Source organism: Populus euphratica, unplaced genomic scaffold, assembly GCF_000495115.2.
Source record: "Populus euphratica unplaced genomic scaffold, PopEup_1.0 scaffold169.1, whole genome shotgun sequence".
NCBI lineage: Eukaryota > Viridiplantae > Streptophyta > Magnoliopsida > Malpighiales > Salicaceae > Populus > Populus euphratica.
Genome location: NW_011500053.1, coordinates 274,370 through 297,171, shown reverse-complemented (window position 1 = coordinate 297,171; position 22,802 = coordinate 274,370). Strand labels below are relative to the sequence as shown.

Genomic DNA, 22,802 nt, shown 5'->3' with positions numbered 1-22,802 from the left:
AACATAAGTTTAACAAGATACTAAAATCAACCTATTTAAATTTAACCGTCAGATGAACCCAAGGCAATATATAACAGGTTATGGATAAACATTTAAACTAAAAGTGTTATTGGTTGGATAAACTATCATAACCTTTAACTTAGATTAGGTTGCATCTTAGGTCTTCAGCATCCATGACTAAAGGATTCTATTTCTAAAATAATTATATGAATTATTTATATATGAGGTAATGATCTTTCTACACTTCTAAATATACAAAAAATCATTTAAAGAACATACTACACTTATTATCTCATCAATAATATACAAGATCATTAATGCTATTAAAAATAAGATATTTTTCAGTTATTTTCTTCTCTAAAAATGATAAATTTTAGGAGGTATAAATATTCACTGAACCATGATAAAAAATTTAAAACCTTTTTATTTTTAATAGCTTACATATATTTTAAAATATTAATCATCCTAAAATATATAAAAAAAATTAAAGAGTCCCTAAATCCTCTTATTGAAACTTTTTTTTATAAGTACTTAGAGCTTGATAATTTTTTTGTGCTTCATGATCTAAGAAGAAGAAAATTATCTACTTAAATATTAAATATTGTGATTAACCATTATGAGTTTTGGACATTATCAAAAGAACAATTAATTTTTACTCAAAACTAAGCAATTTAAGCCTTAAAAATTATATGTGTCCCTAGAAAAATCAAACATTTAATTATGTTTAAGCCTTAAAAATTATATGTGTCCCTAAAATCAAACATTTAATTATAAAAAGAGGTTTGAATTCAATGTATGTGTGTATATGTATGTCAATTAATTTAATTATTGTAGTGACGTGTGGATTGTTAACTATAATGGGTCTTGTTTTACTCAATATATATGATAAGCTTATGTGAATGTGTAGTATATGAACTATTTTTTTATATAAATTATTTATATAATAAAATCATACTAAAAAAATAAAAATATGGTAAATGAAGAGCACGTAAAAGTGTACATAAAGCAATAAATTTAAATTCAATAAACCAAAAAAAAATATAATAATAGTTTTTTAAATAATTGTATTCTTAGAATACATGTTGATTACTAAAGAATAAAGAATATATTGTATATGATCATATAATAAAATCTTACAAAACAAAGATGATAATATTATAAAGAAAAAGCACTAAAAGCATAAAATAACAAATTTAAATTCAACAAATCCAAAAAAAATTGTTGGTTATTATATTTTAAGAGAAATATATATTTGTGAGAGAAGACATTAGTATATGCTGGAACAACATGAACAACAACTATGTCATGAATTTTAATGTTGCGTTTTCATTTACAGTGAGAGAACATTAATTATATTCCGTTGACCAAAAAAAGAAAGAAAAAAGATTTAGATGAGGAAGTCAACTAATCGGGCGGTGGGGGTAAGTTGAAAAATGATAAAAACAATCATTACTCGCTGCAATCGAAGAGATCATAGTTACAGTACTTGATTGTGGTAATTATACTTCACTCATCTTCTAATTTAACTGCCGCAGACAGACGACGTGGCCATGCTTGTTATTTTCGGGGATGACTGGAAATATTGTAGGGTGCTTTTTAAATTATTATTTTTATTTCAAAATATATTAAGTATTTTTTTTTAATTTTTAACAAAGTTTATAAAATACTAAAAAAAATAAATCAATTTAATATTTTTTTAACTAAAAATACTTTTAAAAAAAAAAACGTTAAATGCCTCCTTTTCAATTCATGAAATGTGACCCATGAATTAAACATGCTTTTAAAAAATATTTTAAAATAGATTGTGATGGTATTTGGCAGCACTTGGACTAAAAATTAAGCTAAAAATATTTTTTAAAGTTATTTAAAAATAGAAACAGAAGCAACGCAAAAATACCCTCCCTTTTGGTCCATGAAATGTAGATTTCATTGCTATGGTAATTGGCAGTATTAATATTAAATCCAGTTCAATTTGGTAGGTTGATTCGGAACCTAATCAATATAGTAGCTAGACCATTTTAAGTTTAATAAAAGATTGATCGAGGCAATAATCTAATCGACCTATATGTCAACCATGTCTGGTTGACTTGGATGAACCCGGACAAGACCTAGTGTTTATTGTTTTTTTTTTATCAAATGTGAAATTTAAAACCTATTAGTATATATACTCTATACTCTATACTCTCAAGAAAAAAATTATGTTTTTTCAATATGAAATAATTTTTTTTTGTTTTAAATACTTCAACTTAAAAGAATAACATAATAACATTTTAATATGAGATTTAAAACCATTTCGTATATATATTCTATATTTCCATGAAAAAAGTTATAGTTTTTCAATGTGAGATTGGAAACCCATAAGTTTATATACTCTATATTCCCAATAAAAAAATAATTTTTTCAATGTGGGATAAATTTTTGTTGGTTTAAATACTTCAACTTAAAAACTTAACATAATATCTTTTTAATGTGGAATAAAAAAATTTTTTTAATTTTTTTTTAAACTTCATTATTGACAATATGTATAGCCTATATTTACATATATTTTTTCTTAATTTTTTTATATGAAATATTAAAGCTTTAAATATATATTTTTTAATTTTTCCGGGTTGACCCGAGTTGACTCGGGTCGACTCATAAAATCAGTGACTTGGCTTCTTGGCTGGGTCAACCCCCGAGCCGAGTTTAATAATTATTCTTGGCAGGACATACATGTAGTTATTTGAAAATATATGTAAAAGTAAAAAAAGAAAAGGATTAAAGTGAGTGTACAAAAAACTAAAGGGATTATTCCCCTCTAACATATCCCTTATATATATATATATATATATATATATATATATATATATAGTTGAGGTTATGAGTGCGCTTAAGCATCTCAAACGCTTAAGCATCTCAAATATATGTGGAGAAATTTATAGTTAGAACAAAAAAACAAAGGAGAGTTTTTATTGAAAGAAATAGTAAGCCAACATTAGATTCGACATATAAATTTGTTTTAGAGAAAATACAGATTAGTCTCTCAAATATATAGGTGATTTCAATTGAGTCTTAATATAGCAATATTACCTTAACATTATTAAAAATCTCTAAATGTTAACTTTTATCAATGAAATTCAAAGATTCCAAAGCAATCAACAGAATCCAAAAGCCATGCCTGTCGTTTTAGAGTTGCCAATATCAGCACCACCTTTTAGACTTAAAATCCAAGCCTCATTGAACATGTTTATCACTTCTTATGGCCAAAAACATATTGAATGCAGGTGATTTTGTTGGTCGGAGGTTATAATTCATTCTTCTTCTTGAAGTCTTCAAGCCCATTGTTCATTTCCATCAATGGATTCCGTTCGAATTGTATGCTTGTGCACCAAAAAACAACATTGTTCTGTTGTTTATGTGAAAATTTTGTGAAGAATTTTGACTGTGAATCCCAATTGATAATTTTTTGAAAAGTTTTAAATTCAACTTGAATAGATTTTTTTTATTGCATGGTGATTTACGACGTTTCATTCCAAATTAAAGTAAGAACCTCAAAGCATTCAAGATAAGACTGGCCATATATACTATAAAAAAAAAAGAAGAAGAAGAGAGGAGGAGGAGGTAACAACATAGAAGATAGGTATCCCGTTGAACACCTCTTTAATGGTAGATTTACATCTACAGTGACTTGCAAAGTAAGTAATCGAAGGATGTACCAGAACTCTATTTTTTTAAAGGAAAAATATCTAGTTTTAAGGCAAAAAAATTTCAGATTTTATTTTGAAGTATCTGAAGTAATTTGTGATGCTTCTAATGTTGGAGTAGGAGCTGTCGTATTCCAAGAAGGAAAGCCACTTGCATATTTTTGTGAGGAGCTAAATGGTTCAAGAACTACTCTACTTATGACACAGAATTTTATGCCGTTGTTTGAGCTTTGTCTCATTGAAGGCATCATCTCGTATTCAAGGAGTTCATCTTATTTTCATATCATAAGGCTTAAAGTACATTAATGGGAAGCATGAGTTGAGTGTTAGGCATGCTAGACGGGTTGACTTTCTTCAAGCCTACACCTCTGTTATCAAGCATAAGTCTGGCATCCTAAATCAAGTAGCTGATGCTTCAAGTAGAAGGCGGTCTTTGCTCACTTCCATGCAAGTGAAGCTATTGAGGTATGAAGTTACGAAAAAAACTGTACAGAGATGATCTTTAGTTTGGAAAAGTGTGTGAAGAAAGCTCTAGAGGACCGATCTTGTTGTCCTAAGAAGCAAATCATGTTATTAGATGGGTACCTTTTTAAAAATAATTGTCTATGCATTCCAAATTCTTCTCTTAGAGAAGCCATCATTCAATAAGCACACGTTGGAGGTCTTGGAGGACAGTTCTTTGGTAGGGATAACGCCCTTGCACTTGTTCAAGAGAAGTTTTATTGGCCTTAAGATGATACGCGATGTAGATAGGCATGCGAAACGGTGCCGAGTTCGTCACATTGCCAAAAGTCATGCTCAAAATGTTGGGTTATAGACCCCACTGCATGTTCCTAATTCACCATGGAATGAGCATGGACTTAATTTATGGTGGGGTTACCAAAAACTAATAGGGGAAAAGATTCGATCATGATGGTTATTGATCGGTAGGGCACATTCCGTGTCATGTTCTAAGATGCTAGATGCTTGACATATAGCCGATCTTTCTTTTCTTGAAGTTGTGAAGCTTTATGGCCTGCCAAATTGACCATTACTTCAGACAGGGATTCCAGATTCATGAGCCATTTTTAGCATACTCATTGGCAAAAACTTAAAACTACACTTCAATTCAGTTCCTCTCACCACCCATAAACAGATGGGACAAACGGAGATTGTCAACAGATAATCTGTCAAGAAATTTGGTAAAAGGAAATATTCGTCAATGGGATCTTCATTTGGCACATGCATGATTTGCTTATAATCAATCTATTAGTCACACTTCAAGGCATATATAGTCCTTTTAAAGTTGTTTATGGCTATAATCCTATCAGTCCTCTAGACTTGGCTTCCCTTCCAACTCCTCATTTCTTCAGTGGGCAAGCATAAGAGAGAGTTAAGCAAATCAAGAAGCTACGTGAAGAATTGCTAAGCAGAATGAGAGGTATAAAAAGTAAGCTGATAAGCTTCGGGAAACCAGCAGCTTTTGATGAAGGTGACTTGGTATGGATTCATCTTCGAAAAGTAAGCTGATCCAGAAGCTTCCCACTGAATCTCCAAGTCTGTTGCTTTCTCCGAGTGGTCCTGTTGGAATGATTTAACAAGCCAAGTTAAAAGCTCCCGGCTCCAGTTCATAAGCTGAGTTACAAAGCAGCCAGGCTGTTAGCTTCATATTTTTAATACTGCCTATGATTTATCATTATGCATTTGCTGCGCGCGCGCGCAAAGATTGACAACGAAATCTCTTCTACAATATATAGCGTTTTACTCGGTGGCAAGCTAAGAAATTTTAAATGAGAAGAAAAATTATAAATATTTAATATTATATATTATATAAACATGTATTATATATAAAGAAATTAATTTAAAATTTATGTATTAATTTATATTAAGTAAAATAAATTTAAAAATATTTTTAAAATAATTTTTTTTATTAGAATTTTTTTTTGAGTTTTTATATTTTAAAATTGATTAATAATGACTTCATTATTAATTTCATTAAAGATATTTTTTCTTAATATATATAATAAAATTTTTATTCATCTATTTCTAAATCTTCTAGGGACTAGTGAAATTATTTACAAACAATTATTTATTAATTTGTTGTTTTACATAAGTCGGTTAAAAATAAATATTAATATATTTTTTTAATTTTTTTTATTGTATCCCTATTTTTTTAGTTGTTTAGTACTTTATTTTTAATCACTAGTATATTAATCATCATCATTTTTCATATAAAATTCATAACAAAATACATATTAATTCATTAAAACTCATTTCAATTCGTATTTATATGTATATAATATTATACATACACATATTAATTTAATAAATCCATAAATTATCATATTATTAAGGAATAAAACTAAAATTAAACAAGAAAATAAATAAAAAAATGAATAAAACTCACCTAAAACATTAAACATAATTAAAACATAAAAAGTTACTTACCTGCTTAACTAATTAATAATTTAGAACTTAAATTTAAAAAAATTATAGAGAAAAAAGATATAGAAATAATAATTTAAAAAATAAGAATAAAACCTTATTAAATTATTATATTAAAATTTTAATATGGTTTTACTTCAATTACTGCAGCTGATGAAGTGTAGACTATACCATGGCCAGCGGTTATTGCCTTCCCATGATTTCGCAATTTGGCCTCTGCCTTCGGTCAATTTTACTATCAGTATCACAAAAAGAACTCAAATTTTATGGCTCAGGCAGAGGCAGAGGCCATAAAATTAATAAAATGCTATAAAATTATATTTTCTTTCACTAACTAAAATTTTTTATACAAGTTCAGTAATATTTTCTCCTAGAAATCTCATTTTATTAATCACTACTTTAATTCTTCCATAATAATTTTTAGTGGTCTCATGATATATATACCTTAGAATTGCTAAGAAACTCCTTCTACAATATATCCTACACTTGCTTTGTTGTTGAAGTTCTAGTAATCCTTGAAAAAATTGTATTAGCTAATGACTTTTGAATCAAATAAAGAGATATAGCATTTTTTTGCCTTTTCACCTCTAACTCCTTGAGTGATGCTTCTTCTAGAGTAAAGATATTTTATGAAATGTTAATTCCCTCCACATATATTTTCCACAATATCATAGATGTTCCAATAAAAAAAAAAAAGAGCAGTGGCATATAGATTGATTATGATGAGTTTATGGTGGCTATAATATCCAAATGCCAATTTATGATCAATTGTGCTATGATGATAGTTCTAGAGTAGTTTATATGTTTTAGTAATTAAGAATCTGTTTGGGAATGCCGGTTTAAATTATATTATTTTAAATTTAAATTTTTATTTTTTCTAAAAATTATTTTTTAAATATTTTTAGATTATTTTGATATGCTGATCTCAAAAATATTTTTTTAAAAAATAAAAAAATATTTTAATATATTTCTAAGCAAAAACACTTTAAACTATAATTGTTAACATAATCTCAAATTCTAAGAGTTAAAATGAAAACGAATTGATAATGAAGATATTTAGTTGCATTGTTTTAGTAAAAAGATAACTTAATTTATAGTTTTAAAAGTTGAATGAAAGATATGTTACGATAAGAGAGTTTTAGATATTTTAAGCATAATATTGTTTATTGGTTTGTAGTAATGATGGTTGCATGTGGTTTTATTTGTTTTTGTATTTTAAAAGTGTTTTTGAAAAAAAATAATTTTTTTTTATTTTTTTTGCTTCAAATTAATATATATATATATATATATATATATATTATATTTTTAGATTATTTTGATGCGCTGATATTAATAATATTTTTTTAAAAATAAAAAATATTATTTTAATGTATTTCTGAGTGAAAAAAACACTTTAAAAAGCAATCACAATCACACTATAAATAGAATAATTTGGAAAAACTTTTCAACTATAGCAGCCTTACAAGTTGTTGCAAATTTAGACAATACACTAGGCAATTCTTCGTGTTCTTTGAATTGACAAGCATTCTTTCTTTGGTAGAACATTCTTGGTGTTTGTTTGACTTTTCCTAGATTTTTCTAACTAGTTTATTATTAATTTGTAGTCTGCAGCATCTTCTAGAATTGATTTCCATAACACTTTAGCTTCAGAGATAAAGGCTAAGTGATTCATGCCATCAGATAATAAATATATTGGATAACTTGCCAACATGATCCAGATCCTTGTTACTACTTCTTCTGTCAGAGAAGATGAACCACTCGGAGACTTAATCAATGTAATGGGACTCAACAAGTCCAAAGTCTGTACAAATTGTGTCCCTAGATAAATGATCAAAAGCAACTATAGTGTTTTTCTTGCAATCGCCACAGAAAATATTGAAGTTCTCTATCATTAGCCAACTTGTTCTCTCTGTCATGTAGGAGGAGAGCTAATGTTCTCGTTCCCCCCCTTAATTTGGTGGAGGGTTTACTTTTCTAAGGCTCTCTTGTTTAATACTTGCCAGAAAAACTATCAAGTTAATTGTCTTTCACTAGAGCTTTTGCCGCAACTTGAAAAGCTTAAGCTAGCTAAGAACAACTTAAAATATTTGTTACATACAAGGTTAGTTACAGGACAATATTACTTGAGTTGCTTGGCACTACCATTTCAAGAGATGCGGATTTTCCTGATATCCTTCTCTCTAGCATACCATTTTGGCACTAGCCTGGAAACAAGAGGAGATATGTCTTTGAAGGACTTCTTGATGGTTGCTTTTGCAACATCAGTTGCCAATGAGATATCTGTAATCCATATCACCACTTTCAAATCCTTGTATGTGTGATTAACAAGTAATTAAACAAGGATCAAGCAGGACTTTCCTACATGATTAACTTGATTAATAATTGAACCTATTGGTCTAAATTAGGGTGGCATCGATCATTGATTAAACTATGGTGATCCCATAAAAATAAAAATAAAAAGAAAATAAAAAATAAATTTCATATATTATATTAAGAATAGAAATTGGTCTGATGTACCAAATAAATATCTATATATATATATAGCTCACTTAAATAAAGCAAAAAACAAAAAATAGGGCTATCTATTAGTTTCACGATCAAATTAAAACAAGGTTATGCGTACAAAAAAAAACTGCTTGTATCATATAATTATGTTTTCTCAACAAGAAGTAGGCAAGGATTAAATCATAGGTATAATAATAAATAATAAATATTTAAAGAGAAGTCAGACCTTGAAGAGGTTTCTTCTCGTCAGAAAGCTGAGTGATTGTGTAAATAATGGCAGCCAACACGGACTTAGGGTTCTTCCTTATATCAACATCTTGCATTTTCTCAACAACTTCATGCACAGCCTTGACAGCATGATTTTTCATTCCAAGATTTGAACAAAACCTCCTTACAAGTTCACTAGGATTCAAGGTTCACATATCCTCCAACTTTACATGCCTCTTTATAGACTGTACAACTTTGTTAATTTTCTTCTTGGTCACCCCATAAACAACACTGCTTATTTCATTCAATGTCCTCGACAACTTATTCTCTCTACTGGATATGAACAAACAGACCACACATATTGAATCCCTCTTCCTCATAATACAAGCATTATGTTCTTCTATCTTCTTGAATATCTCTTTAGCCCTATCTTTGATAGGCTATATAAGTCCTAACCTATTAGCAATAATTTCAATGATGTCAAAACCTTGGAAGAGAACCCTGTCAGAGTTTGATACACCGTTCTGCCACTTGGGAATTGCATGATCACCCTTGTTGTTGGAGATTAAGGTTGTTAGGTTGCCTTGGCTTAAAAGAGGGTCTACGTTATAACCGACACGATTCGGATCTTTATCATTGTTATCATCGTTGACGGTTCACCATTCAGCAATCTCATCGATGTAGCAAGATTCAAGAACTAATCCACAGTCGCTGCAGGTTGTGTTCCCAGTGCAGTGATCAACAACAATATAAGTGTTTGCCTTACAATCCTTACAACAATCTCTATAGTTATCGATCTCTCCATTTCTGGCCATGAATTTGTTCCTCTAAATATTCTTGAGATTTCAGGGATTTTTTGCCACTACGATTCGGTTGAAAGTATAGATATGGAAGAGAGGAGGGGAGGGTGGGTCTGCATTTATAGAGGAACTGGCTTGGCCGTCAAGGAACTAGATTTAATATATGTAATTAAAATAAAATGAAAAGGTATTTCACAAATATTGATTAGAATATATGGCATAAGGATATATATATATATATATAAAATCTTGTTTTATCATTATGTGACAAAATATAATGAAAAAGTGAATGGTTGTTAATAAGAATTATAAAATGAAAAAAGGAGATGCATGTTTTAAAATAATGTAGAGTAGCTATATATTACCATAAAAATTTATAATACAAGATTATTTTAATAATCAAATCTAGTGGTTAAAGATAATATGCCTTCATATAATTGTTAAGTCAACATAACTAATGGGTTAATTTTCTTATTAGCTTTTAGTAGATCACTAAATTTGCTAGTGCTAGGAAAAAAATTCAATGTAAAAAAAAAATACAAAGGAAATGGAATTGAAAGCCTGAGTAATTGGTTTAATTGATAATTTAAATAATATTATTAAAAAAATAAACTATAAAAAAATAACAATAAAAAAATAAAAAAATTTGATTAAATTATCTAAATTATCAAATAACTTTATTAAAAAAATAAACTATAAAAAAATAATAAAAAAATTGATTAACTTATCTAAATTATCAAATAACTCAATATTAAAAAGTAAAATTAAAAAAAAAATCAGCTAAATCAAGTTAACTTGTAAATTTGGTGACTTTAAACATAAAAATAAAATAATCTTGTAGAAAGAAATGCAGAAGAAAAAGTTTGAAGACCAATAAATATTAAAAAGTAAAATTAAAAAAAAAAACAGTTAAATCAAGTTAACTTGCAAATTTGGTGACTTTAAACATAAAAATAAAATAATCTTATAGAAAGAAATGCAGAAGAAAAAGTTTGAAGACCAATACTTAATAAATCAAATGAAAATATAATAACTGAAAAAAAAATCTAAAACATAAACTTTACTAATTTAAAAATAATGAAAAAACTTTATTCAAGTCTATCTGGATCAAAACACAAAATTGAATAAAAAACTTTATTAAAGTCTACCTAGATCAATTCTAATAATTATTTCTAATAATTATGACCTAATCAAGCTACCAGGGTGACCTCGATAAGTCTACCTAGATCAATTCTAATAATTATGACCTAGTCATGCTACTAACCTCGATAAAAAATAAATTAAATAAAATTATAAAACTTAATTATTAAATAATTCAATGTTAAAATATGACAACCCTACTTGGAACCTTTATTTTTTCATTTAAAAATATTTTTATTTGTTTATAAATATATTAAATCGACCAAAGTACTCTCAAATAATTCATAATACCTAATACATCATATATAAAAAGGTAAAAATACCAACCAGCAATTTTTCACGTGAAGAACCAAAAAATCATCACAAAGAGGCTACAATGAATCCTCCATGCCTCTTAGTATATTTGTTATTTATTTTATAATGTTATGATTTATGGATAGAGGTGTTTGTTTTTTTTAAAAAAATTGAAATTACTTTTTTGAAAAATTGATTTAAAAACAAAATGGCTTGGGTAAAGTATCCACTGGGCGAGAGAAAGACACAATATACTCGGGCTTTTAGGTCGTGACATTTGAATCTAGTTGCAGTGAAAAAGGACTAAAAGAAAAACAAGATAAATGCAAATGATTCGAAGTAGAAAGTTTGACTCGAGTCTTTCACTAAAGACTTTGCTGGCAAAATGTTTCAAGTCTCCTGAATCATGGCATGGACATTGCCAATTCGATACAATGGTACAAAAATCTACCATGATAGAATATTCACATACAAAGGAACATAACCAATGTCAATCCACAGGAAAAATCATGGTTGAATAATACAGAACAATGAAAGGATATAAATCTCAAGAGTCAAGGAAGATGAACAATGCAAACACATCAGGTTCAAATCAGCAGCACCTTGGATTCATAACACCTTACAGGAATATAAAGAATTGTGTTTTTCTGCATTCAGGAGAACCTCTTATTTTTTTGGATTCTAAGTATAAATGAGATTTTAGTTTAGATTGTCAATAGGTCTATTAGAGCCATATACAATTATCCCTCTTGCAAGAAGCTAACAATTATTGATTGATGTTTTCAGCAATGTTTAGAAGGTATAACATGGAAATTCTTACTTTCATCTGTCGATCAAACTATTGTCTCAACCACAATTGATAATCTGATCCTTTGTCCACAAATTTTTGCCAACTTCCATCCAGATTATTTTCCTTTGAGGGGTTCCAATCAAAATGTCCAAGCTTCATCACTAGTGTATCACCTATTTGTGCAACATAACCTTCATTGTTAGCATGGTATATCTTGACAGAGCTCCGACAATGGATCCCAGCCCGTCTTCGAGCCTCAATAAGCTCAGTGATGACATCGCGGAAGCCAAAATCATAGAAGTGATCATAAAATATTGTGGGCTGAAAAAATGAAGGGGAAAAGTCCATATTAGAAAACTGAAAAGACATGCTGTTAATCATTTTTCACCTTTATTGGCTTTGAGGAGGTTGGTTTGGAGGAGGTGGGAGCAGAGTTCAGCAAGTAAAATAAAAATACGACCCATAGTTGAAACAACAATATAGCCAAACTTCTTGTTGCTTCACTTATGATATAGAAAACAAAATTTTTGTAGTGCACGGCCAAAAACTTCATGGACACATGTTTCATAACAACTTGGCAATTGATATAGAACTCACCGTTCCCGGATGGGTTAAAATGTATGCATATCCTTGTGTCAGCTTATCTCGAGGAAATGGCCAGTGACCCTGGCAAAACAGAGAAGCACAGAGTTCATTTATCTGGTCTCGAAACTTCATTAGTAGTTCAAAACGGACTTGAAGTAGACCAAGTTGACGATGCAGACAAATGCTAATAATGCCACAGTTTGAACATCAAACCAGAAAGCATTAAAATAAAGTACAAAAATTAATAAATTACCAAACTTCAAATAAGATAAGAATTTTCAATCAGACATTAGCGAGAAAAGAGTTATCTGAAAGACATGAGACCTACAGGCTGCTGCATGTTTGATCACTACTACCACATCATTTCATTCAGTTGAAAAGATCACTGGTTAACGAATCCAAATCACTTGGATTAATCATAAACCAGATGGCACCATATTCCAACTTGGAATAACATGAACTCTCTATCAACCAAAGGGATGAAACTTAAAGACAACGCAACATGCGTGTATCATCAATCATTTACATTAAATTGCAGATGGACCGCTTCCATAACTTACAGAGCCCACCTGTATCTTTCTTTCTCTTTATTTTTATTTTTATTTTCACTTCTGTATTTGTTTTTAGATCCAAGGGAGGGGAGGCGGTAGGATTCAAATCAAGACCTCTAAAGACTCCTTGCACTTGGGCTACCAACCAATTGATTCTTTGTTCACTTTCACAAGCATGCAGTTTAAATAGTTGTCATGACACATGAATGCCAATGATTTTAGGAATAACTTCAAAATCCTGAACAACAAGACAACCATGTCCCTTGAACACAATTTCATTAGTTATCAAATATTTGTTAGCCAAATTATTTTATCATTTACCAACACCAAGTAAAATAGAAATGAAGCAAATGTGCAACATACAAGACCATTAAGCCAAGATAAAGGGAAATTATATTTGCGAGGCTCAAACTAGTGATGACTTTATTAGTGCCATTAAATTATCCCACAAGAACAATGTGCCAATTGGAAAATTTGAATCAGAAAGACGATGAACCTGAGTTGATCCTGTGTCATGGTTCTCCAAAAAAGTGACAGCACGTGAGGGCCACCATCCCATCACTCCAGTTGGTTTTCCTTGGGGATCAATTAGTCTCCAATATTGGTTGTGCAGAGCAGAGTGCAGTATTCCCTACAAAACATCAAAAAAAAAGAAAAAAGAAATAAATACATGAGTTTATTGTTGAATAAGGAGAGCAATATTATCTCGTATGATTGCATCATAAGATAATTAAATTGTATGCAATGCTTAAAGGGCATCTTGATTTACCCATATCCTAAGCAGCAACTGAACTTGTCCAATGTAGCCAGATTATCTAATAGGCCTTCGAGTCACATTCATTCTGCTTTCACATTCTATTAAAGCCATTTCACTATAGTACCTCAATGTATATGGGAAAAGCTGATGATTTTTGGTTAACATGATATACAATGCAGAAGGTTATAGAATACATAAGACTAGATATTCCAAACATTGTTAAGAAAGTACCTTTGTGGTGACATCAAACGCTGAAGAAGTACCTCCTGTGGCATTGATCCAATTGACTATCCTCTGACGATGAACATCTAGGCAGACAGGCAGGCTGGGATTATTACACAAGATACTTCTAAGCTAAGATGAAACTACATACATGCAAAGGAAATTAGCAGCAGTAAAAACTTTTAGGTATAGAAGTTAGCTTAGAAGTCTACTGAAATAATTAAATGGAAATTCTTAGTTCTGTCTTTCTGGAAGTACATGAACTCATCCATATGTTTCCCCTAAAGTACATATTAGATCTATAGTTATCAAAGATTACCTTGATTGTAACACAAGCTACCATGTTCATAAGCTAAACTATCCCAGTATTCTCCAATAGCAAACGCAGGTTTTGAAGCTTCAATATATTCTTTAACATATGTGCCAGAGAAGCCCCTGCAAACTCAAAAACAAATTTCAGTGTCCCAATAATTTACTAGAGAAAATTTTTGAAATTACAGGTGGATTAAAAGGTGTCAACAAGGCACTCACCTTACAAAGTCAAGGCGCCAACCATCAAAACCAATATCATTTCGAAGCCAATTTAGCCAATCCTTTATATCTCTTCTCACAAAGTCCTGGGAATGGTCAATGTTTGGAGCAGCATGGAAGACATCACCTATACCGAGCTCAACAAATAGTAAAATTGTCATGTCATCTGGTGGTAGCACTAGCACCAGTACTTCGTTCCATGTATATATATAGAAAACCTTGGGTCCAAACCACCTATAAATTTAACCTTTGGGATAAAATATTTCATGAGCAAAAATTACATGGAATAGCAGATGATGATAACAAGATGCACACAGGTGCCAGTAAGAGTTCATGAGCAATGCAACCATAATTTTTAAAATGAAATTTTCATGAACACACACGATGGCATAGGTGCATAACTATATGCAATTTGATGGCTATTTCTTTTGTGCCCTTTTTGTGTTTGTGGTCTTCAGTATATTTATCATTTACCAAAATTCAAGATTAGCTTCTATTGACAGCATTGGGACTATATTGCTCCTGATCAAGATAAGGACTGCGGCACAGGTATAGCTCAAAAACAGGTAGAATTTGATGATCTTCAAAGGGCATAGAATGTAGATTTTAAGGTGTTAAATTGGTCAGCTGGATATCATTCTACCATGTACTTTTCATTCATCAAAGAAGAATGTTGAAGTCTGCGTACCGCTTGAAGGATTTCCTTTACCCTGGAAATTTGGATCATCACACACAATTGCTTCAGGACCCCATGCAAGCTTTCCACCATAAATGTTCCAAACACCATTTGGACTCTGAAATCGCAGAGAAGATTAATTTATTAAGAGATGGCACAATGTACTCATTAGGAAGTGCAACTTCAAAGAAGTTTCTCAACCCTAGACTCCATGTATTTAACAAGGTTTGCAAAGAGTAGATGGGTCTTATATACAAGGAAGAGTATCAGCATTATGCGATGCTTGAAACATTATTATACTGATATTATTTTTTCCAGACAGTTAAGTTTTTGCATAATGGGTGTAAACCAGACATGGAAAACCTAACCCATTTCCTGACAAGGCCTGCAAAAATTTAAGTCGCAGAAAATCAATAGTAAAAAGGACAACGGATGAGCTGTGGTTTGCCAAATAGTTTGCAGGTTTTATGGTTTTCAGGTTCCAAGATGAAGAAAGATGGTAAAACGCTTTTTAGATGTTCATGCTTGCAATTTCTTGGTATATTTGGATGGATGGAAAGTAATACCCTAATGCTCAATAACCATAGCTTATATAATCAAGTACTTCGGGATAGGGTGACTTGTATGGCTTCTTGAAGGTGTTCAGCTCTAAGAGGTTTCATTACAGTTGCTTCAGCCAATATTCAAGGAGAATGAACAGCCCTTTACATAGATATTTTTTTGCAATCAATTAGAGGATGCTTATTCCTTTTGTACTTCAATTACTTTGATTTTCTTCTTTTATCAAAAATTAAGGAAAACAGAAGAACTCTAGCTGCCTACCCCAGGCCTTTTAATTAGCTCAGTGAAAGCAAAAGAGACACAAAACCACTTAAGTTTGGATGGCTAATTAAGCATTTGGCCAAACACATGATCTGAATGAGGTTTGTTGTGCCAAAAGAGGGAACATGTTTAAAATGTTGTTGAACGGTCATGACAATATAGATGAAGCTTGAAAATCAAAAGAACAGTAAGGACATTAAAAAAAAAATAGCAATAATACTATAACAAAGAGGTTTACCTGTTTCTGCGCACATCGATGATTGAGTACAACATCTCCCAGGGCCTATAATATCAATCCAATCAACACCATATGCCAAGTATGAATAACAACCCGAAAAAAGCATAGCAAGGAAATTAATATCATAAGGCTTGTCATGACAATATAGATGATTTGTTTCATGGAAAGTTGTTTCTTGGAAAATATTTTCCAAACTTTCTTGTATTTTTTCAACATATATAAAAGTTGGTCACCAAAAAATACTTTTCAGTCAATGAAAAATTTGGTTTGGTTTTCAAAAAAATATTTCCCTTTTATTTTGAGCAGAAAACATTTTTTAGAAGTTGTGAAAAATTAAAAAATATATTGTTATTTGTTATTTATATCAAATTTGGTCCTTAATCTTTTAATTGCTATATGTTTTGTTTTGAATCTTTTTTTTTTCAATTTTGTCTCTTATAATTTGATTTTTATATTAATTTTATCTATTTCTTTTCTTAATTGAAATCTTTTATCTATCAGATTTGTTTGTTTTTCCATTTTTTTATTGTATTTATTTTATTTGAAATAATTTATGTAATTATATTTTTTTAATTTCATCATCTTTCAACTTTTTTATCTATCAAATTTTGTTTTTATTATTTTGATTGTTAATTATTTTATTTGAAATAATTTATGAAATTAGATTTTTTTTTCAATTTTATCCTACTTCAACTTTTTTATTTGTTAGATTTTGTTTCCATTCTTTCAATAAACTTGAAAAAAATATTAATAAGTTATTTTTTAACTTATTTACCATGATATAACCAAATATTAGAAAATATTTTCTAACACATTTTTCATGACACTATCAAACATCAGAAAATAATTCACTTTCCATGGAAACTACTTTACAACAAATAAACATGGCCTTATTTAAAGTATGCAAATAACACTTAATCTTTGGCAAAAAAACCAACATAAAGATTTCTACAATAATTAATAAGCATTTTTAGAAACAAATCTCGCAGCAAGTAATGATACTTATAAATCATATATATATATATATTTTACTTTTATAGAAACCATTTAAGTGGTTTTCCCCCTTGACAAAAAGCATTATGTTTTCCAAAGTCAAAGGAAACATATAAATTTCACGCTGCTGGTCCCACCAAATGAATTACCATGCACTTGTTCCTTTTCTAACTGACAACTTTTTTTCTAAGAATAAATTAAGTTTCTGATTCAGGAAAATGTAATATAAAAGTCATTCCATGTAATTCACAAATCATTACCATGAAAAATACAACAAAAATTGAGATGCGAGGTGAAGGTCTAATTTTCCTTAGAAAGGTCTAGTTATTATCCAGAAGACAACCAAAACATACCAGAAGATCTTGAGAATGCATTTCCTCTATGCAGTGTTTCAGTTCTTCCACAGAACCATATGCTGAGTTCAAGTTGTAGAGATCAGAAGGCATATAACCTGCATATTAGTGAGCAATTACAGAACGCAAGTCCATAAATCAAAGCATAATGAACAAAAATCTTAACACAAAGCTGGCACTGCTTCCTAGACTATATCCTTATTCCTAGGCACAAAAATGCCCATTTCTCAAATGCACACAGCATTTATTGTTACATATACAGGATGAAAATGACGCATGGTAATTTTATATGAAAAGATATGTTCATGACTACCTCATTTTCTCAGGAAAAGTGTGTGTGCATTGATAAGAAGGCAATGACACAGACAAAGGAAAGAAAAACAAAGAGCTAAACCTTGAGGAGCAACAGATTCTGTTGGTGGAGGGAGCCAAACTGCTGTTACTCCACATCGAGATAAATCAGCAGCTTTAGGAGCTAAATCCAGGTACCACTGCTTTCTCCAGCTTTCCCAATTGAAACCTTGAAACTTCAAAAGTGGTAAATTAAGAATCATCAAGACAAATGTGTTTACAAAACCTGGATGCAACAGGCATAGAGGAAGCAGCTGGAAAATAAACTAAACAATCCTTAAATTCAAAAATTTCAAATGAACTCCAGACAAAAACCTAGAACTAGGTTTATTTAAGAGCCAAGACAAACATGCCCTCAAAATCCCTAACTTGATCACTTCAGCGAGTGACCCTCTCCAAGACAAGCAAGATCATTTTCCTGGAAAAAAACACTTCTTGGAGCAGATCAAGTCAGTTTGCCACCATATTTATGGCTCGTGTAGGCATAACCAATGAACACTAAAATATGCTGAAAAGGGGAACATTACCAGCCTCTTGCTAGAAACAAAGAAAGAAGAAAACAAATGATCGATTGAATATTGTTCCCCTCATCACTTTTACTTCTACATTCCAGCACACAATTCTTTTCATCCACTCGTCAATAAATTCATCTATTCTTCACAAATTATCAATTCATACATATCAAGTTAAAGTGAATGCTCTGTGGTAAGCATAATGTAGTATAATTGATTGTATTTAAAAGGAAAATCTATATAGATGCAGAATATGAGGATGGAAGAAATCCTGACAGTCCAGAAGCCAAAGTAATTGAAAATGGAAAATCAAGGCTTATGACAATATCAGCAACAAGATTTAAGTGGGGATGACAACGTCCTCAAATGATTTAAGAACCGTAAGTTTCAGCCATTAAGTGGGCACTGGATGCTTTAAGTTCATTACTGTCTTTTAAGATGGAAAAAACTTGTGTATTTAGAACAGTGAAGCTTGAACTACTAGTACGAATTGCAAAATGTCAAGAAGGTTGTAGAGCTCTAATCTTTCAAGAAGTGGCCATGTAGACAGAGGTGGACAAGGCACCTCCACCTAATGCCTGACCAAGGAATTATTAGGCGAGCCTGGCTCACCAATAGTCCACATTCACCAAGTGATGTAGTCCCCACAATCTCAATTTGGTCGGTCCCACCCCATTCATGTGAGTGGTCTCATGGCAAGCCTAGCTTAACTAAAATGGTTCAAGTTTGGAGTCCATTTCCCCTTAGAAAAACGCTACATATATAAAACACTACGAGCTGAGGGGAGGACGAGAGAATTAATGCATTCATGAAGGGAGGACGAGAGAATTAATGCATTCATCAGTTTTCAAATCTAATCTGCAGACGGTACTAACCACAATCTCACGTCCTGTTCCAGTTCCTGGCTCTGCATTAAGGCATTGCTTTCAATAAGTCAGATGCAGACCTTGTTGTTGAATTATGTTATTTAAATAATATCAAATGAGGCACTGATGGAAAAATTGAACTTACCTAATTTTGTTTCCTCAGGGGTCTTCTGCCATTGTATGGTCTTCCGTTGAAGAGCACGTTCTAGAGCCTTTCGCTTCTTCTCTATTGTTTCTTTCTCAATTACGTGTTCAATAAGTGTATCCCTTTCCTTAAGCTTTTCTTGAGCAATTGACCACACTTCATCAGGTTTGGGCAAGTCCAGTGGTCTAAAATTTGATGTCAATGCTTCAGATACATCAATCTTTCTTGGCGGAAACTTGGGACGGATGCTTCTTATCCTCCTTGCCATCCACTGAGGTGTCTCTCTACGAGGACCATCACTCAACAGTTTCCATTTCTGTGAATCATCATCTGTCAAGAGGTCTATACGCCCACCATTGACTATATAGATGGCATCTTCATCCTCTTCCTCCTTTATTAATAGTGACTCTGCAATTTCTGCTCTGTGTTTCCACATCTTTGAAGCAGCTTCAGAGGCCCTCAATGATCTCTGCAATGCTTCACATCTTCTCACGTATGCCTCATTTCTCGAATGTGCTGTTTCTTTGGCAGCTTTGATAGCAGCCTTGATGCTTTCCAACTCAGCCTTAAATGCCTTGGATGCAGCCTCCTTTTTTTCAGCAGCATCTTTCTTCATTTTCTCCAGCAAAGAGTTGATTTCCTCTTCCCGCTGGATAGTCATTTCCCTGTTTGATTCCTGAAATTCAAGCAGACCTTTCTCAGCATCTTCAGCACGGAGTTTGGATGCTATTGCTTGTGCATTGACCTGTTCTAACTCCACCTTCAACTTAACTATATCATTTCTTGTGATCAATAATTGAGATTCCAGATCATTTACAATTCCTTGTAACTTAATATTTTCAGATTGAACTGATGCAATCTCATCAACAGGATTAATGCCATCAGTAAAGACTGCCACAGCTCTTGTAGCATAGTCACCAGCTTTTTCTGCCACATCCAAGGCCTTATCTATAGCATCTTTTGACTGTTCGACAATTGACAATATGGTCCCTTCAGTTGCATTTCTAACTTGTTCTTCAATATGAAAGGCAGCTTCAGCAGCAGAAGTTTCAGCAGCTGACACTCTCCGTTGGGCATCTTCAAGTATATGAGATGTTGCCTGCTGGAAAGCAATCTCCGCCAGCTTTTCAACTTGTACAGCGAGTTCAACAGCATCTTGTTTTGCTAAAACCAGTTTAGATTCTAGGGTGAACTTCTCTTCCACTGACTCCTGAAGCTTATTGTGGAACAGAGATTTGGCAGCCTCAAGTTCTGTAATAGCAACTTCCTTGTCACGCAATATGGTCGCAACATGCTCTTTTTGTTTAGCCTGGGACTGAGCCAACTCTTCAAGCAACTGATCCCTTTCTTTTTCAATGGCTTCCTGTCTGGCCCGAGCCTCAGAAAGAGCTTTCTTAGTTGCAACTAATTCGTTTTCTTCTATCACCAAGTCCTCAGTTCCTCGTAACATAAAACCATCATCATCATTAACCATATTAGCAGAGCTGTCATTGAAATCATCCTGCCACAGACATATAGCAACCAACCACTATGAGTCTCTTTTCTATCCCTCAGAACATACCCTCTCCACTTTCACATCAAATCATTCAATAATATAATAATAGCAACGACTTCATACTAAAAAAACAATTTAATACTTGCACAAGCCAATTTTGTCAATTTTCTTCAGCAAATGAGCCCATCAACTCCAAACGCATTTCATAACAATTCCAATGTCCCACTTAAATTCTCTAAACCAAATACACAGACCCATCATGTATTTACAAAACACTCTCCACATAAAAGAAATACTAATCTTGTGCACACATCAAAACAGCAAAAACTTATAAAACCAATCGATGGATGCATGCATGCTTACCGCAGTTGAAAAAACAACGGTTCTCGACTTCCGATTCCAGTTGCCATTACTCAACAGTCTCCTGCAAGAAACCCAAATTAAAAACCATCAAGACTTGAGATGGACAACCTCAAACTTAAACAATTAGAAGACAAAGAGAACATCAAACAAGAATAAATAAATAAAACCTTTTCCTTGTTCGCGCAGGAGGAAAGATGAGAGAATGGTGGTGAACAAGACACAAACTTGAAACAAAATTAACGTTTTTCTGTTGTAGGATCCCCAATGTGGCCCCGGGCATCAAAATGGTTCCCATTTATAAAAAATATAAATACCCTCTTCTCTGTTTCCTTCTTCCCTCCTTCCTGTAAAAACGTAAACAAGATGGAGTACTATAATGGTTATGGTTGGTTGTCGTTTATTCACAGAAACAAGAATGGATTCAAAATCAATAAAAACTGGGACTACTAAAATAAATTTGATTCATGGGATGAGACAGGAAATAATAAATAGTAGATGATTTGAAGCTAAGTTGGGAAATAAGAGGGAAAATGTTGCTTGCTGACCTCAATGAAGCATACATAAGCTAAGTGGAAAAGATTGAGACTTTCTTCATAATGATAATGGTACAGCGAGTCTGAGAGACGCAAAGTACAGAAAAGTTTTACGAGAAGTAAGGTGAGGCATTTGCTCTTTTTAGCTTTCCAATGAGAGGGAGAGAAAGAAAGCTTTGGGATTTGCTGTCATCACTCTAATGGGAAAAGGTTTTTTAGACGTTGACCCACCTTTTTCTATTATTTTCAAGATATACGTGTCCCTGCTATTTTTCCTTTTTTCCCCGACACAACAGTCTACCTTATTCTTATTTTATACTATTTTCTAAAAATAAAAAAAATTATTTTAATATATTTTTAAGTAAATAAAACTTTTAAAAAGCAAGTAACTTAATCATTTTATAATTATAAGTTGCAATAATATTTTGAAAATGCAATGGTTCCATTCTCGCTGTAAGAAGATCCATCCTTTTTTTTTTTAATTCTCGATAAGAATAAAAAGGATATATTTGAAATTTGTAAATAGCCAAAGATAATCAGAGTAATTATGAGATTTTTGTTAAGCTAATTAAAATGATATATACAAACCCTTTCCTTTCTCCTTTTTTTCTCCCACTTCTTTGGAACCCAGGTTGAGCTTGCCTTGGAGGAAAATAATCGAGGGTAAATATGTAACTATGGTTAAAAAATTTATAGGTCGGAGACACGGGATCTCACGTTGGTCTACAGGTTAAAGCGAAGCAACTTTAGAAATCAAATCACACTCTTCGCTGCCAAAAAGAAAGCTGGCAGCTCTTGTAAAGCTGAGGGGAAACGTTGCAGCATTTTGTCGTTTCTTTTTCTCCCTGATTATGTTTATTCGTTGAATAATTTTTTATGTTAAAATGTATATTAATAATATTTTTTTATTTTAAAAAATAATTTTAAATATTAACATATCAAAATAATTTAAAAATATTAAAAACA

At 31.6% G+C, this 22,802-nt stretch overlaps 1 protein-coding gene across 1 annotated transcript; it reads right to left on the bottom strand.

Annotated features, from left to right (window-relative positions):
* Positions 1 to 11,636: 11,636 nt before the first annotated feature.
* Positions 11,637 to 22,046, bottom strand: LOC105107752 (uncharacterized). The gene is made up of 15 exons (XM_011001791.1): positions 21,849 to 22,046; positions 21,471 to 21,647; positions 21,304 to 21,364; positions 19,446 to 20,946; positions 19,310 to 19,341; positions 17,966 to 18,098; positions 17,572 to 17,669; positions 16,226 to 16,270; positions 15,178 to 15,283; positions 14,490 to 14,616; positions 14,278 to 14,393; positions 13,968 to 14,044; positions 13,476 to 13,610; positions 12,441 to 12,509; positions 11,637 to 12,164 (listed from the first exon to the last, which is right to left on the bottom strand). Exons 2-15 carry the CDS (start codon positions 21,596 to 21,598, stop codon positions 11,892 to 11,894), a joined length of 2,901 nt encoding a protein of 966 aa, XP_011000093.1. The 5' UTR covers positions 21,599 to 21,647; positions 21,849 to 22,046; the 3' UTR covers positions 11,637 to 11,891.
* Between the last annotated feature and the right edge of the window lie 756 nt (positions 22,047 to 22,802).

Coding starts and splice junctions, on each gene's coding strand:
- LOC105107752 (XM_011001791.1), bottom strand. CDS start 21,598: ATGGGAACCATTTTGATGCCCGGGGCCACATTGGGGATCCTACAACAG. Junction 20,947..21,303: donor CCGTTGTTTTTTCAACTGCG/GTAAGCATGCAT, acceptor TGTCTGTGGCAG/GATGATTTCAATGACAGCTC. Junction 16,271..17,571: donor TGCATTCTCAAGATCTTCTG/GTATGTTTTGGT, acceptor TTGATATTATAG/GCCCTGGGAGATGTTGTACT.